Source organism: Corvus cornix, chromosome 27, assembly GCF_000738735.6.
Source record: "Corvus cornix cornix isolate S_Up_H32 chromosome 27, ASM73873v5, whole genome shotgun sequence".
Taxonomy (NCBI): domain Eukaryota; kingdom Metazoa; phylum Chordata; class Aves; order Passeriformes; family Corvidae; genus Corvus; species Corvus cornix.
The window spans coordinates 1,285,241-1,302,722 of record NC_046355.1 but is presented as its reverse complement, the minus strand read 5'-3'; the positions used below and the strand labels follow the sequence as shown (position 1 = coordinate 1,302,722).

Below are 17,482 nucleotides of genomic sequence, written 5' to 3'. Positions count from 1 at the left end.
CCCCATCCCAGCCGGGCACAGGGAGGATGGGCTCTGTGGGCTGTGGGATCCTGCAGCCCAGAGCTGCACGTGCAGCTGGGGGTGTAGAAGGAGAGTCCCCACACAGGGGGGCTGAGCACGCTGGGCAGCAGCCAAGCCCAGGACTGATTAACACAGCTCAGAACAACTGTTAAACATTAACTCCCTTGTTTGCTCCATGCCAGGCACTGTGCCGGGCACTGAGGTGGCCCCACATCCCTTGGACCCCCGCAGAGCTGAGCCAGGGCCATCCCTTACAGGCCATCAGCTCCCACAGCATCAGCCATGCCGGGGTCTGGCCCCGGCCACAAGAGCCACAGCAGCACGCATGAGCTACGCGAGTTTGTCCAGGGAAAGCACTCCAGTGCCTGTTTATTGGGAAGGGCGGACACGGGACAGCCCAGCCTGGGGACTGCCCATCCGGAGGCCCAGCTGTGGGCTCCTCCAGCAGCCTCCTGGCTAGCCCAGTGCACCGTCTCCATCTGCAGACTTGGCACTGCAGCAGCGGCCAGAGCTTGGCGGTGCCTGGGCCCGGTGGCCTTGATGCTGCAATGGCTGCGTGGCTGGGGAGGATGCTTGGGGCGTCCTGTGGCAGCTCCACAGCAGCGCCACACCACTCACTCCTGCCACTGTGGGCAAAACCTCGGGTGGACCACAGCTCCAAGGGCAGCTGCAGCTTTGTACTATGGACAACCTCGGCCAGCACCGTCACCCTGTGTGCACCGACGTTGGGAAGGTGGTGAGAGCCCCATTCCAGAGGAGGGGAGTGGCTGCGGGCACCTCACAGTGCACAGGGTGACATCCTGGATGAAATAAAAAAAGTCACTGCCAAAGGCTGTTTTTCAGAGGCTTTGTATCCTCCTTTAGCAGTGCTGAAATGAGAACTGAGCTTCTCTGAAAACCTGACCCTGAGCATGCAACACCCTGAGCATGCAACACCCTGGTGTGGGACAGAGCCCCTCTGAGCACCCACCCGACAGCCAGCAGCAGCCCCTGGCCCATCAGAGCCCGCCGAGCGGCGGGGCCAGGCTGAGGTTGAGGAAGCCCCCAAAGTGGAAGGGGGGCAGGTGGGGGGCACAGGCAGCAGCAGAGGACAGGCAGGCGAGGGGATTGGTCCCACACGCCCCCGTGTCCTGTTCACTGCTGAAGTAGACACTGTCAGATGAATCCACTGAGGGGTCCTCGTTGAAGTAGTTGTAGGGCCTCAGGAAAAAGCCGACACCATTCCCCACGGTCACCGTGTTGGGGACATCTTCAGCATGAGGGACGTGCAGGAACCCCACAGTGATCCAGGCAACCAAGTCCTGGGGGGAAGAGGAATGAGGCATCTGTCAGGCTGAGCAGGACTCTGCCAGCCCAGCAGCTGCTCAGTCTGGCTCTGGAATGGGTGAAGCCTCTGGGCAGGGCAGGAGCCGGCATGGCCCCCACAAGGCTCAGCTTCTCTCCATCCCAGGGACCCCAGCTTACCTGGCCGGTGATGGTCTCGTTGTTGATGAAGTCAGCAAAGGCGACAGTGGGAGTCCAGGGATCATTCTGGTTGTAGATGCTGGTGCTGCTGGGCTCCTCCTCCTTCCTCCGGGTGACAGCCAGCTGGTACCTGGCAGCACAGGGGTCAGAGGGGCTTATCCATGCCAGCACAGGGCAGGGCAGCCGTGGCATTGCCAGCCAGGGTGCACTGGCAAACTGGGGCTGGATGCATCCCTGGTCTGCCCTGGAGTGGGGAGGGAAAGGGCCAGCAGGGCAACAGCCCCAGCATCTTCGAGCTTGAGGGGGATCCCCCCGTGGCTTTTCCAGCATTGCTGTGAAACATGAATGGATCCAGGCACAAATGCTGCCACTCAACACCTGATGCGCTCCCTCAAGCCACAGCTACTTCTCCCCCACACAGGCTTCCCCAGCATGAGCTCCATCAGCTCACCCTGGCACTGAGACTGGACCGTGCTTATCCCAAGCATTCTCCAAAAGACGTTCTGTCCTCTTGGGAAGATATCACAACCTGGCGATACCAGTGCTTCCCCTAGGAATTTGTCCTGCAGCCTACTTCCCCTCAAAGGGAAAAACACATGGGGTTGCTCTAAATTAGTCTGACGTGAGGTCAGATTCCTGCCTGTGAACTACCAGGAGCAGATGTTATTGAGCAACACTTCAAGGAAATTTCAGAGCCAAAAGCTATGCATGTTTGCTGTTTAACCCTTCCCTGCAGCCTGGTGCCGGCCTACCCAGAGGTGAGGGTCTCCCTCCGCCAGGAGCAGAACCAGCTGAGGCCACACGCTCCCCAGCCCTGGCACCCACCTGCCCCAGCTGATGGACGGTTCCATGGAGCTGTTGGTGGGCAGGTGCTTCCCGGCGAAGCTGATGATCTGGACCCGGTAGCTGCGTGGGTGCCCCCACTTGTTGGGGTTGGGGCCGACAAAGGAGAGGTAGCGGGGCATAGGGGCATTGAGTGGGAATGCTGCCTCATCCTCCTTCTCCAGCCTTGCCCTGCGGAGGTATGGCCGCTCAATGGTGTTCTGTGTGCTCCAGGGATCTTTGACAAACTCGTACTCCATGTCCTGGGTCTCCAGGGAATTCAGCTGCCCTGTGAAGCAGAAGAGAAAACCCTCTCGAGCCCTGCACCCCAGGAAGAGCCTCAGGCCACAGTAAACCACAGCCATGCACAAAGGTGGCCAGACCTACCATCAACATCCAGGTCCACCTTGTAGTGGATGTGGTGGAGGTGCATTGTCCCCAGCGTGTGGGGCCCAACCCTGTTGCCATAGTCAGTGCCTTGGCCATGGAAGAAGGAGGAGCTGATGTAGCCAGTGGCATGCACCCGGACCTCCACAGCTCCGCTGCCGTGGAACATGAAGTCCCAGATGTAGTCGTAGTTAATGAGCGTGGAGATGGTACGGATGACCAGTGTGTTTTTCCGCAGCCCGCCATAGTAGAAGGACTGCGAGTCGGAGAAGTGGCGCCTCAGAGGGAGGGCAGAGTCATGCTCAAAAATGCAGAGTGAGTTTTGGTTGGTTTTGGGAGTATCTGTCTCTGCCAGGTAGTGCCGGTCCACGTAGGTCGCTGTGTAGGGGCAGTCGAGGCCCTGGACCAGCTCATAGGCAAACCTGCCAATGCCAAAGCTCCCGTCGAGGTAGCGGGTGGACATGCCCCCAGGGCAGTTGGAGCCATACAGGGCTAACGCTTCCTGGAGACTCAGCTCGTAGACAATCCTCTCCCCACGGTACCTGATGTCAAAGAGGCGCGGGCCGGTGTTGGGGTTCATGCCGAAGGCGATGCTCCAGCCCTGGAAGGTGATGCGATTGTCCCTGATGCTGTAGCGGGGACCCTGGGGCTCAAACTGCAGTGGACCTGGGGACTCAGGCGGGCGCCGGGGCCTCATTGAGCCCAGCACTGCATCAGCCTGGGGCTGCTTGAGTCTGACGACCTCCAGCACACCGGCCACAAACCCCTGTTCCAGATCCCCTGTGCTGGCAAAGTACCGGCCGTTGTAGAAGACTTTGTGCAGCTGCCAACGGGAGACCTGGAGGTCCCCATGGTCCACCAGCACCTCCAGCCCCACCGGAGACAGGTAGTAACCGGTGCCAGCCACGTTGTGGAAAAGGACAAACCAGGTCATGCGGTCACCGGACTTAAAGCCCCGTGGGGCTGTGGTGAGGATGACCAGGTTGGTCCCATCAGACTCACAGCACGCAGCCAGGAAGCGCGGAGCCTTTTTCAGCTCCCTCTGAATGAGGGTGTTGATATCCATGTACTCCTTGCCGGTAACGGGTCTGCGGTGGTAGGGCACCTTCCCCCCGTACTTCTGCACCGTCACGTCTCGGTGGTACACTGGCGTCGGCAGCGGCCCCACCACGTACTCGGTGATGTTGGGGTCTGCCTGGTTCCCAAAGTACAGCACAGCCAGCGCCTCCCGGGCGGGACGAGCCCCCCCTGCATCCAGGAACCGCAGCACCTCTGCCTTGGCGGGGGGCTGCAGATCCACGGAGGCGATGCAGTTGTCCGAGGGTTTGGCACGCGAGGCCTCAACCAGCGGCACCCCGAGCTTTCCCTGCAGGTACCGCACCACCTGGGACATCTCCTCAGGTGTCAGGTCAGCAAAGACCAGGCTCTGGCCATCCTCCATGTCCTCCTGCTCCGGGTGCAGGTGCTGGCAGCTTCTGGGGCTCCTTCCTCTGGTCAGCAACACGCAGACCAAAGCGAATATTGTGGCTAATGCCAGACCAAGGAGGATGAACACGGTTTTCAGGCTCATGCCTGCTGGGGCACCGAGTGCTCCTGCAGTCTGGCAGGACACGTTTCCAGCTGCGGAATCCTCCCAGAGACTCACTAGAACAAGGGGCTGGGTTGGGTTGGGTTTATTTTTCTCCCCTGTTTTCGCAGCAGGGAACAGCCCAGAGGAACTCGCAGGGAGGGCGCGAGGGGACGTTCTCACACATTGCCAGGGTTTGCTGGGAACCATAAAAGGCAACTTTGTTCTGCTTCCCTAGAGGGTCATAATTTAAAGTAAACTCAATGTTTGTACATCTGTGCTTCCCCTCTGGTCCCAGATCCTACACTGCAGAGCTTAGAGAGGATGGATCCAGTCATTTAGGGGGAATAAGCACACCTCCCTGCTCCTCCTCCTCTTAACCCCACAGATGCTGGCAGCAGCGGCTGTAGAGATGAGCCTTCCCTGCGCAGAGCTGTGCTGAACACAGCACCAGTGCCCCATCCTGGCACAGCCCTGCCATCACCAGCAGCATTGACTGCTGCTGCCCATGTCACCATGGTCCTGCAGCCAGGAGGGAGGGGACAGCTCTTTGTCACCCTGCAATGGTGCCCGCTGATCCTGAGCTACATCCTAGCACAGATGGGGCTGCGAGGAGGGGAACAAGGGTGCCAGAGCCCAACCAGCATCCTGGCAAACAGGCAGTGGCTCTGGCCATGCTGCATCACCAGCAGCCACGAGACCCCTTCCTGCAAGGTCCTGTCTGGATCCCACCCTTGTGCCCAGCACCGAGGGCCTGAAAGCCACAACCCACACAGTCCTGGCCATGACCCAGCCTCCCCCCAGCAGCCACAGGGCTTGGTGCCAGTGCCCACCTCAGTCCCTGCCCCTGAGCCCTGGCGCGTGCCCCAGCCTGTCCCTCCAGCTGGACATCCCTGTGCCCTGATGAGCACCCAGAGCCACACTGCTGGGCTGGTTTGTGGGCACAAGAAACGTGGCAGAGACCAGCATCACCCCCCAGGAGACGCTGCTGTAGGTTGTAAGAACGAGACACTTGAGAGCATTGGACCAGCACCATTTTCATTATTTTGACCTGAGATATGCACTACACAGCACTTGCTTCTACAGCAGAGGAACAGGATTTTCTCCTCACTTTCCTCTAGTGACAGACTCAGATTCAGGAATTAACAGATAACGTAGACTTCCATCTGGTATCACGCTAGGAAAATCACGCTTCCCTTTTCAAGAGCACTATTTCAAAAGCAATGATAAAATGTGAAGTCACCGGACAACTGGAAATTGAGACAACTTCACTAAAAAGCTGAAAATCGGAGGCAGAACGGTCAGCCTGGTGTCTCTGACCACATCTCCTCACACTGTCCTGTAGCATTAAAGCCTGCTCATATTTTGAAAACCATCATAGGTGAATGGGGGGAAGTTTGGCAAACAAGAGGCAGTTTTGGGCAAGCAGGCAAGAGGGTTGATTTCACATGCTGTAAAGTCCTGCTGGCTGGTGAAAAACACACCATCGTGGGAGTATATAGAGGGGTCCAGGTCATAGTAGTTGTAGGGTCTCAGGAGAAAACCGACCGAGTTTCCCACGGTCACAGTGTTGGGAATATCCTCAGAGTGTGGAATGTGAAGGAAGCCAGCAGTTATCCAGGCAACCAGGTCCTAGGCAGGGAAGAGCCACAAGCCCAGGGTTACTCCAGAAGCTGCAGCAGCAGTGACCAAAATACACATGGGGCCGTGGGGAGTGACAGGAGAGAAGGAGGGGGACCCCCATGGGCACCAGCAAGCCGCGTTCCCACGCCAAGCTCCCTTCTCCTGGGAAAGAACTCCTCCCTTCCCCAAAGACCTGCCACAGCCACGGCTGCAGACATCCACCCAGTGGAAGGGCCCTTGCCTTGACCTCCAAGGCCTCACAGAGATCTTCATGACGTTTTGCCAGCATTTCTCCACAGGGAGAAACAAGCTTCTGCTCTGCACACTCTGATCTGTGTTCTCTGACCAAAGCACCGAGCAGACACACAGAGAAGGGGATGCTCAAACCCACTTCCCTCTTTCCCCTGGGCTGCTGCTCTCACAGCTGGGCCCACTGTCCCACGGGTGATGCTGGAGTCACTCCACTCCTGAGGCAGCCCTGGGGCTCCCGTTGAGCCTGGGGCTGGGTGTTACATCCCAGCCCAGGGGACCCTGGCTTACCTCGTTGGTGATGGTCTCGTTGTTGATGAAGTCAGCAAAGGTGACAGTGGGTGTCCAGGGGTCATTCTGGTTGTAGACGCTGGTGCTGGTGGGCTCCTCCTCCTTCCTCCGGGTGACAGCCAGCTGGTACCTGAGGACAAGAAAAGAGATGGGAGCAGCCCCTGAGGCAGGGCAGAGTTAATGGAGCAACCCCAGAAGAATGTTTCCCTGTGCCTCCCATCAAGGGACATCCAGCAATGCCTTCCCAGCTGGCAGGGCTGAGAGGGTCTCTGAGAACCTGCCATCCCAGCCAGAACAGCCTGACCTTGCCCAGCTGATGGCCCTCTCCATGGAACTGGCTTCGGGGATGTGGTCCCCTGCAAAACTGGTGATCTGGATCCTGTAGCCACGCTGGTGGCCCCACTTGTTTTTGCTGTTGGCTGCGAAGTAGATGTATCTGGGCATCTTTGACTGGAGTCGGAAGGCAGCCTGGTCTTCCGTGTCCAGGACTTTCTTGGTGAGTCGTGGCCGCTCTATCTGCTGCTCTGGGCTCCAGGGAGCCCGTGTCATCTCAAATGCCATGTCATGGGCCACGAGGGAGTTTTTCACCCCTGCGAAGCCAAAACAAAGTCACTGAGGTGAGTCCCCACAGTCCCCTGTTCCCCAAGGACATCAGAGTGCCTGCTCTCCCTGTTCTCCCTCCCTGCACCCTGTGCTCTGAGCAACGACCCTGTCCAAGAGCAGTTGCTGCTCTGCAGCTCCACATGCCATGCCACGACAACAGCACTTGTGTCTTAATCCATGGCTGGACACTTGTCTGAGCCAGGCAACACCACTCTGTGGCAGACTCTGTGAGAGACAAGAGGGGACAAGGGATGAGCCTCACCCCAGGGCAGAGGAACAGGTTTGCTTCCCCTACAAGCGTAATCTAGTTAACTAGAGAGCCTTGTTACTGCTCATTAGCTCATCCTGCACAGTGGAGGCACCTGGAGCAGCCCAGGTGATGAACACATTTGCACATCACACACAAAAGCAGTGTTGTGCAGTTCAGGTCCTGCCACAAAGAGACGTGGGCCCAAGGATAGGAGCAACAGGAGGGGCATGGGAGCAAATCAATTCAGGGACAGGGTGGCAAAGGGCTGCCGAGAGCATTTGATGGCCAGTGCCTCTGCAGGTCTGGCAGAGGAGCTATTGCTCAGCTCCTCCTGCCCGTCCCACCATGACCCCCCTCTGTGTTCTCCTCCTTTTACATTTTTTTCATAAAAGCCATTTCAGAGCTGAAGCTGTGGCCATGTATGAAGGTTGGAGCCCCACAGAAAAAGATCCATGCACAGCTAGCAGCACTGAGCTAATTTTCTTTCTTTTTCTTGCATGAACAGAACTTCTTACCCCACACCTCCCCTGCCAGTATTAACACTGACAGTGTGATTCCATCTGCCTTTTCCTTCTTCCTGCAGTTCTGCCACCCCCCACTGCTAGCACACCACCCTGCCTGACAAGTGGAAAGGAAAATCTGTATAACCACCAAAAAAGTCACGTTTTTTGAGTCTGAAAGTACTTGGAGAGTACTTTTTGAAGTGGAGAGACAAGAGCCAGACCTACCTCCCACATCCAAGTCCACCTTATAGTTGACAAAATGGGTGTGTATGGTACCCAGTGTGTGCTCCCAAAGCCTATTGCCGTATCTCAGGCCATCCCCATGAAGAAAGGATGAGCTTGGGTACCCCGTGGCCTGCACCTTGCCCTCCATGGCCCCGTTCTGGTAGAAGATGAAGTCCCACACATAGTCATAGTTGCCCACAGTGGCAATGGACCGAACGACCAGAGCAGAGTTGACCAGCCCCCCGTAGTAGAGCGACTGCAAGTTGGAGTAGTGGCGCCTCAGAGGGGAGCCCAGGTTCTGCTCAAAGATGCAGAGCGAAGCTTTCCCCTTCCTGGGCCTCAGGCTCTCAGACAGAGAGTGTGTGTCCACGTAGGTGGCCAGGTACGGGCAGTCGACCCCTCGCACCAAGGGGGAGGTGTAGCGCCCCAGGCCAAAGCTGCCGTCCATGTAGCGCGTGGACATCCCTCCCGGGCAGTTGGAGCCGTACACTGACAGCGCCTCTTGCACGCTGATTTCATAGGCAACCCTCTCCCCCTTGTGTCGGATGTCAAACAGCCGCAGGCCCGTGCTCACGCTCATCCCAAAGGCAAAGCTCCAGGCCTGGAAGAGGACGTGGTTGTTCCTGACGCTGTAGCGGGGACCCCTGCGGCTCGTACTGCACTGGGAACAGCGCGGCCACAGGCGCCCGAGGCTTCATGGACGAGAAGTCCCCATCCCACGGTGCCTTCCTCACCTTCTCCACGCTGATACGACCCTGCACATAGGCACTCTCCAGATGAACCATGTCCCTGTAGTACTGCCCATTGTAGAAGACCCTGCTCACCGCCCACTGCGAGATGTCCAGGCTGCTGTGGTCCACCAGCACCTCCAGCCCCACCGGGTGCACAAAGAATCCACTCACGTTCTGAAACAGGACAAACCAGGTGACCCGATCTCCAGACTGGAATCCATGAGGGACTGTGGTCTGAAATGCCACATTGGTTCTGTCATACTCAAAGACTTCTTTGAGGAAGGTTGGTGCTGCAGCAAATGCCACCGTCTCCAAGAACACTCCCAGCTGCTTGTACTCGCTGCCCAGCATTGGTCTGCGGTGGTAGGGCACCTTCCCCCCGTACTTCTGCACCGTCACGTCTCGGTGGTACACTGGCGTCGGCAGCGGCCCCACCACGTACTCGGTGATGTTGGGGTCTGCCTGGTTCCCAAAGTACAGCACAGCCAGCGCCTCCCGGGCGGGACGAGCCCCCCCTGCGTCCAGGAACCGCAGCACCTCTGCCTTGGCGGGGACCTGCAGATCCACGGAGGCGATGCAGTTGTCCGAGGGTTTGGCACGCGAGGCCTCAACCAGCGGCACCCCGAGCTTTCCCTGCAGGTACCGCACCACCTGGGACATCTCCTCAGGTGTCAGGTCAGCAAAGACCAGGCTCTGGCTCATGGATCCTGTCTTCTCCACAACACTGGGCTGGGATTCACAGCTGGGCGATTGCCTACCCCTGCTCAGCAGCATGCAGGAGAGAATGAAGATTATCACTGCAGCCCCAACCAGGAGAACGTAGGGAAGTTTGGGGTTCATCACTCCAAGTGCAGTGACAGCACATGCAGTTTGGCTGAAGAATCCAGAGCACGTCCCTCACCTGCAGACCAAGGTCTTTATTCATTTGCAACTGTGGGCGTAACGGCGACGCTTGTGAGGTGGGGAGGGAACCTGTAGCTCCCGTGGGGCTCCGAGAGGAGATCCCAGGTCCCAGCCAGTTTGGCTTGTTTCCTCCCCACCCCAGATGCACCAAAGGAGCCAGCCAGGGAGCCAGTGCCTGGCTCACTCACCAAGCTACTGATGGGTTTCTCCGCTGCAGGGTGACACCACAAAGAGCCCCAGTCTCATCCAGCCTAGGGGCCTTTGCTTCTTTCAGTGTCTCCCAGGACGCCCCATCTCCTGTGGGAGCATGGTGATGCCGCGGGGGAAGGCTCAGCCGGCCTGGTCCTTCTGCACCCAGTGCCCCTGGACCAGCCCCACTCCCCTGAAGGGTTGGTCTGTGCTGGCACAGCCCGAGACCCGCTGGCTCCCAGCACCTCCACATGCCAGTTCTTCCTGTCACCATTCTCTGTTGCCTCCATGTCCTTCCCAGCCCTGAAGGAAGGGACCTGGCAGCTCCAGCCTGGCTCTGGCTGTGGGCAGACCAGAGGCAGCTCTCTGGTGAGAAAAGGCAGCACTTGCTGAATCATCCCAGTCCCATTCCAGCAGACGAGATCTTTGCACAAGAGCTACCACGGACAGAAATGGTGTGAAGGGGCTGCTCCAGCGTGGCCATCAGCTCCTGCAAGGCTCCCCCATGGCACCTGGCCCCATGCAAGGCAGTGACACACCACCGACAGCGAGGATGCCTTTTTGGAGATCAGGGTCCACCAAACACCCTCCTGCTGGGGAGAGTCTGAGGCACAGGCAGGAGGGGCCAGAACCACCACAGCACTGCAGCAATTTACCCCATCTGCATTTGTGTTAATTTAGGAATTATGTTTTCATTCTCACTTCCAACTAGGCAATAATTGCCCTTTTTCCCTGCAAGCCCCACAGCCTCAGATCAGGATCCAAGAACCTGTGTGGGGCATGACCCACTTTAGCTGTGACACAGCTGTGCCCTCCCAGTGCTGGAAGGTAGGGCTCCTGCAGGAACTTCCCAAGCTCCCTGCATGGCCCCAAGCCCTCTTGCCTGGAACACAGCTCCCCTCTCACCACAGGGAACAAGTCTGAGATTTACACAACTCTACGCCAGAGCGTTTTGCAGCAGTCAGGGCTCAGGGTCTGTAACCAGAGAGGGGCACTGAGGGATATCGAAGTCACAGAAAAGGACCTTGCCCCCACACAGGAACTGTATTTTAGCACATTCTCGAGCCTTGCTTTCAGGAAGGAACCAGCATCAGCCCCGATTTTGACCGTAACAACAGCAGCAGCACCTTTCCAGGCCATACAAACCCCTGCATCACAGGCAGGTACACAGGAGGGCGTGAGCAGGGACTGAATGCTTGCTCTGGAGTTATCTGCAGCTTGACCAACATAGTTCTGAGGTTACTTTCCACAATCCAGGAGACAGCCTGGATCCCTGGGGCTGCTTTTCTCTTTGGGCTGGTTCAGATGTAGCCACTGCCCACCAGCGACCTCTTTGGTCCTGTGCAGATGTAAAACATTTTCCCTCTGCCTTTCCCAGAAGTGGTTTTCAATAACAGATGCCGTGTCCCCACTGTCCCCGGACGGCAGGTACTGCAACAGCCGTCTGTGGGGGAGCAGAGGTGCCCCTGAGGCTGAGCATCGCTGCACTCTCAGGGGTGGCTGCCAGCACTTCACTGTGAGCAAGGGGCTGCTCCTGGGCTCAAATAACCCTGTGCAGACATCCACTGCCAGCCTGTGCCTGCACATGGGAGCAGGGGAACTCACCAGGTTGCTGTAGCAGCTTTGCAGCCCAAGACTTGGGATCCAAGGCTCGAGTGTTTCCGCAAGAGAAGAAGGGGATAGAGCTGCAGGGGCTCAGCCCCACGGAGCACCAGGACAGCTGCCCTGCTTTACGTGGGGCAGTGAGACACGAAGAGGATTTTCCCAAGGGAGATGGAATGCCAGGAACAGCACCGGGCGCTGCGAAAGCAGGCTCACACTGTCTGCGCTCAGACAGGGCCAACTCCCTGTCTGCCCGCTCATGCCTATGGCAACACACACCGTGCCAGACGTGAGGCCTCAAGGAAACACAAACATTTTTCAGCTGCTACCTTTCATACTTTCCCTGAGCTGAACACAGAGCTCCCAGAAATTCCCATTGAGTGCTTTCCACTCCATGACCTTGACAGACTGTTTTACATATCGAAAAACATTTTTGCAGTGAAATAAGAGGTTAGGAGATTAAAGAAGCAGAGTTCTGATGTCACTTATTAGGGACTGTATGGACAAGGAGGCAAACCTCAAAGCTCTGGGGTTTATCAGTACAATGGAAGGCATTGAAAGAAGATCCAGACCTACCTCCCACGTCCAAGTCCACCTTATAGTTGACAAAATGGGTGTGTACGGTACCCAGCGTGTGCTCCCAAAGCCTATTGCCGTATCTCAGGCCATCCCCATGAAGAAAGGATGAGCTTGGGTACCCCGTGGCCTGCACCTTGCCCTCCATGGCCCCGTTCTGGTAGAAGATGAAGTCCCACACATAGTCATAGTTGCCCACAGTGGCAATGGACCGAACGACCAGAGCGGAGTTGACCAGCCCCCCGTAGTAGAGCGACTGCAAGTTGGAGTAGTGGCGCCTCAGAGGGGAGCCCAGGTTCTGCTCAAAGATGCAGAGCGAAGCTTTCCCCTTCCTGGGCCTCAGGCTCTCAGACAGAGAGTGTGTGTCCACGTAGGTGGCCAGGTACGGGCAGTCGACCCCTCGCACCAAGGGGGAGGTGTAGCGCCCCAGGCCAAAGCTGCCGTCCATGTAGCGCGTGGACATCCCTCCCGGGCAGTTGGAGCCGTACACTGACAGCGCCTCTTGCACGCTGATTTCATAGGCAACCCTCTCCCCCTTGTGTCGGATGTCAAACAGCCGCAGGCCCGTGCTCACGCTCATCCCAAAGGCAAAGCTCCAGGCCTGGAAGAGGACGTGGTTGTTCCTGACGCTGTAGCGGGGACCCTGCGGCTCGTACTGCACTGGGAACAGCGCGGCCACAGGCGCCCGAGGCTTCATGGACGAGAAGTCCCCATCCCACGGTGCCTTCCTCACCTTCTCCACGCTGATACGACCCTGCACATAGGCACTCTCCAGATGAACCATGTCCCTGTAGTACTGCCCATTGTAGAAGACCCTGCTCACCGCCCACTGCGAGATGTCCAGGCTGCTGTGGTCCACCAGCACCTCCAGCCCCACCGGGTGCACAAAGAATCCACTCACGTTCTGAAACAGGACAAACCAGGTGACCCGATCTCCAGACTGGAATCCCCGGGGAGCAGCTGTCACGACTGCAAGATTGGCTCCATCGTACTCCATTACTTGTTGCATGAAAGCTGGAGCTGAGGGGAACACTTGGCTCTTTAAAAACCCTCCAATCTGCTTGTACTCAACAGCCAGTGTCGGTCTGCGGTGGTAGGGCACCTTCCCCCCGTACTTCTGCACCGTCACGTCTCGGTGGTACACTGGCGTCGGCAGCGGCCCCACCACGTACTCGGTGATGTTGGGGTCTGCCTGGTTCCCAAAGTACAGCACAGCCAGCGCCTCCCGGGCGGGACGAGCCCCCCCTGCGTCCAGGAACCGCAGCACCTCTGCCTTGGCGGGGACCTGCAGATCCACGGAGGCGATGCAGTTGTCCGAGGGTTTGGCACGCGAGGCCTCAACCAGCGGCACCCCGAGCTTTCCCTGCAGGTACCGCACCACCTGGGACATCTCCTCAGGTGTCAGGTCAGCAAAGACCAGGCTCTGGCCATCCTCCATGTCCTCCTGCTCCGGGTGCAGGTGCTGGCAGCTTCTGGGGCTCCTTCCTCTGGTCAGCAACACGCAGACCAAAGCGAATATTGTGGCTAATGCCAGACCAAGGAGGATGAGCACGGTTTTTAGGTTCATGCCTCCAGCTGGTCCAGCAGCATTCAGAGGCTTTCAAAGCAGGCTTTCCAGCTCCTGCCTCTGTCAGTGTATGCTGCACTGGATGGATTAACGCAGAAAGTACAAAAGACTGGGAGAGGCTAGGGGAGGAGATCTGAAATCCTTGGTGACCAGAAAGGGCAGATCTCTTCTCAGCTGCAGCCTCCTCTGGTCCTCCTTCACGGCAGTGCCCTGAAAGAACTTGTGGAGATGTAGGGTCAGTGACTCAGACAAGTTCCACATAATTCTGTTACTTTTTCAGTCCAGCCTGGCTTCCTGAGGCTGCCTGTAAAAACGGAGATCCTGCAGTCAGCCTGAGGTGGCTGTGACCACTGTGAGGCTCTGACAAGCTGGGAATTGTTGCCACACTGTACAATTTCACCTCTTTACAACTCACCGATTTTCCTTGTTTATCAGGCTGCTTCCTTGTAAACATTCTCCCTGGCAGCACCATTCCAAGCTTGGAGTTACTTTTTATTTAATTTTTTTAAATCTTCCACATGGAAGCCTCTGCTGAAAACACATCCTTCTGTGTAGCAGCAGAAAAACTTTGGCAGGCATGGAGATGTAGTTCAGGAGGAGAATCAGGCCCCAACGTGCTGTGAACAACCAGCTCTTAGTTTGCACCTTAGAACAGCTCTGAGCCAATTAATCCCCAGCACTGTACTGTCACAGGATCATCCAGCCCTTGTCTCTCCCTCCAATTCACAGATAAACTGAGGTGCAGCTCCCAAGAGGTTCCCTCAAAGACAGAGAGATCCTGAACGTGCACCCAGCAGCAGCTGAGGGCAGTGCCTGCTATCAGTGCTGCCCAGCCAGAGTGCCCAGGCTGGGCAGCCACAGCTGCCCTCTGCCACCCCAAAGACAGTCCCTGCTGGCCTCACAGCGCTGTTTGAAGGCACTGGCAGAACAAGGCAGCCAGAAGGACTTGGTGTTCCATCCTGCCACGCAGCAGATGCTCGCACCACCTTGGCTACAGTCCCGGAGCTGGTGCTGAGTAGGTCACGGCATCCAAGAGAACCAGGGCTGGAGATTCAACCCAATATTTCCACTCCTGCTGCCAGCCTCACCTCACCTCACCCTCGTCTTCTCTTCCTCCTGTCAGTTTCCTGATGGGAGACAGCTCCCACCAGCCTCTGGTTCTTCCTCTGTGGCAGATCCTGCCTGGGGCTCAGCCCCTCTGTGGTCCTCTGGCCATGCCAGACACCAGGCTGGGAGGCAGAAGGCCACGTTGTCGTGGGTCACACTCCATTATCCTCACCACCACTGGCAGCCTCAGCCTTCTTCAGGACAGGCTGCAGCTGTGAGGCCAGAGACACGCTCTCTGTGCCAGCACACAGGGCTCTGCCTCACCAGCTGCCACGCCAGGAGAGCCTCAGAGCCACAGCACTTGCTTCATGTAGTCACAGTGCCAGCAAAGGGGCTCACTGCAGCACGGACACAGCAATGGGCAGGGACAGGACAGAAAAGAACAGAGCTGTGCTGAAGTACCTGCTCTCATCAGCTCACAGTGGCAGAATTGAACACCTCTGAGCAACCCCAAATCAGGCAAAGCAGCGCTCATTTCCAAGTCAGTCTTTCAACCCATGAAGTCAGTGAGGCTTCGAGGATTACCTGGGGTTAGACTTGAAAGAAAAATTCCCTTTTGGTGTAGGCCTGGAACATGGTGCCCATTTCACTAGGAGCACACAGCAGAAGCACTGCTGTCCTGGGTCAGGTGTGGAGCACAGAGCAGAAGCACTGCTGCCCTGGGTCAGGTGTGGAGCACACAGCAGAACCTCCACAAAGCTCGTGTGGACCTTTCCTTTAAGAAGTACACAAAGAGCAGATCATTCAGGTTTGATTTTGCCTCTCGGGTTTGCACCCTGAGGCCCTCAAAGCCACGGCACAGGCTGCAATTACAGAAGGGCCTTTTCCAAGCAGCACAGCAGTAGTTTAAGAAAACTCCACAGGCCTTCCTGCCCCACAAATCACAACTCAACCCTGCAGCTGGGCTGGGAGAGATCCGAAAATAGAGTGTGGGAACACTCCTGGTTCTCTGCATGTTGGGGGCTTGGAAAGAAAGAGAAACCCTAATCTGTACTGACAACCCCACGACAAACCAAGCACAGCAAACACCCCAGGGCTGCTGGATAAGGATGGCAGCTTTCTGCACTGCCTCTGCCCCACTGCAGAGCCTGTCCCATGGAAGCCACGTCTGATACTGGATTTTTTAGTACTGTCTGCTTCTGCTGGACTTTTCCTGCTCTGGTTTAGAGCTCTGTTTCAGAATAAACAAAATAGCCCTAAATCCACCTTCATCTTGCAGCAGGAATTTCAGGAAGCAGAGTAATTAACTAAGCCTGCACAGCCAGAACCTGCGTCAATAACTGCCTGATGAAAAGCAATGAGGGATCTTTGGGGGCCATGCACACCATGGAACTGCTTGTGCACCCTCTCCAAAAGGAGCCTGCAACAGCCTAAAGCTAACCTAGAATTAGAGAAATTGCACGTCTCCGTAACAGCAGCATAACTTGTTTATGACCTGCTCAGTGCACGTACTGCTTCCCACATGCCAGTTCCCCAGCGAGATCAGCCCATCACTGACCCACATCCCATATGGAGAATTCACATCCTACCCATGTTTTATTTTGGCTACGTGGTTGCTTTTAGGCACTGCCCATCTTTTATTTGCTGAATTGCCCACGTTCCCCGAACAAAGGGAGATGGGAGTGCTATTATTCACGCACACAGAAAGGTAGAGGTGGCAAAAAATAGCATCTGAAATTTACTGAAACCCAAACCAGACACAGACAGGTTTTGGCTTGGGGAAACTCTGAGACAGCAACTGCGACAGCTGGGGAAAGGGCACAGCACAGAAAACCCCTGCCAACACTTCCGACACTGGCAAGGCTTGAGCGAGCCCCAAACCAGAGCTCAGACTTCAGAAAGCTCCCACTCCCAGTGCCTCACCTCATGGGGTCAGCTTATGCAAAGCACAACAGTGGAACCTGCCTGACCCTTCCTCCATGCCAGCTGCGCTGCCGGCAGCGCCTGTGGCTGCACACAACTGCTGAGCCATTATCCTCCTGCCCCGCATTGAAGCTGGGATGTCTCAAGGACCGGTGAAGCGGAGCCCTGACTGCACACTGTGACTGCTGCCAGACTCACTGGGATCACAGACAACAACAAACCCTCCCCTGCTCCCACGGATGAACCCCACTCCCTGCCAGCACCTGCCAAGACAATTGTCCTGGATGCTCCATCCTTCCACGGGACTGCTGGCGCTGACTCCCTGGGAGTTCAGTTTGTTTGACTGCAGTGAGGAGGAGCCCCTCATGCTGCACGACATCAAGTCCTGCCAGCAAGTCCTTCCTTTGGGCTCTGCTCCAGCCACCTTGGCCCTGAGACCTGTTTGCAGCTCCCTGCCCCTTCCCTGCACGGGTCAGGCACCTGCAGGGCTTTCCCACACCACAGGAACTTCCCTGCACAAGTGGCTGCTCCTGTTCCTGGGCAGCCGGAGGTGCCACAGCTGGGAGCCCCGGTCTGCAGCGGCTGCTCCCAGGGCCAGTCACAGACCCTGCCTAGTAGCACCGTGGCCAGGACAGGCACAACCCCAAGCAGGCACCGAACCCTGCACCAGGGGCTGGCTCATGGGGGCTGCAGCCCTGCAGCTGGGGGCAGGACACTCAGGAAAGCCTCAAGTGCTCCTCGGGAGGCCTCTGTGCTGCGGCATGGGAGAAAGGCAGGAACAGGATGATCCCCAGAAGAGCAAAGGGCACTGTGGCTGGGGACAGCAGGGCAGCTGCCTCTCCTTGGGTACCACACACATGGAGCAGGCAAGAGCAACAGACTCTGTGCCCCACAGAGATGCTGGGTGCTGCATCCAGGACAGCCCAGAGACACCTGCCC

At 57.2% G+C, this 17,482-nt stretch overlaps 3 protein-coding genes across 3 annotated transcripts; all 3 read right to left on the bottom strand.

Moving 5' to 3' along the window:
* Nucleotides 1-854: 854 nt before the first annotated feature.
* LOC120409621 (membrane primary amine oxidase-like) lies at nucleotides 855-4,404 on the bottom strand. Its single transcript, XM_019293840.3, has 4 exons — nucleotides 2,695-4,404; nucleotides 2,311-2,596; nucleotides 1,486-1,615; nucleotides 855-1,322 (listed from the first exon to the last, which is right to left on the bottom strand). The coding sequence occupies exons 1-4, from the start codon at nucleotides 4,262-4,264 to the stop codon at nucleotides 1,020-1,022; spliced, it is 2,289 nt and encodes a 762-aa protein (XP_019149385.2). The 5' UTR covers nucleotides 4,265-4,404; the 3' UTR covers nucleotides 855-1,019.
* Nucleotides 4,405-5,281: 877 nt separating this feature from the next.
* On the bottom strand, nucleotides 5,282-11,969 carry LOC104697770 (amine oxidase copper containing 3). Its single transcript, XM_039565665.1, is given in 5 exon segments — nucleotides 5,282-5,893; nucleotides 6,425-6,554; nucleotides 6,729-7,014; nucleotides 8,006-8,648; nucleotides 8,650-11,969. Coding segments are annotated over 5 exon segments (2,271 nt in total). The 5' UTR covers nucleotides 9,577-11,969; the 3' UTR covers nucleotides 5,282-5,608.
* On the bottom strand, nucleotides 11,912-13,573 carry LOC120411302 (membrane primary amine oxidase-like). Its single transcript, XM_039565571.1, has 2 exons — nucleotides 12,007-13,573; nucleotides 11,912-11,925 (listed from the first exon to the last, which is right to left on the bottom strand). The coding sequence occupies exons 1-2, from the start codon at nucleotides 13,571-13,573 to the stop codon at nucleotides 11,912-11,914; spliced, it is 1,581 nt and encodes a 526-aa protein (XP_039421505.1).
* Between the last annotated feature and the right edge of the window lie 3,909 nt (nucleotides 13,574-17,482).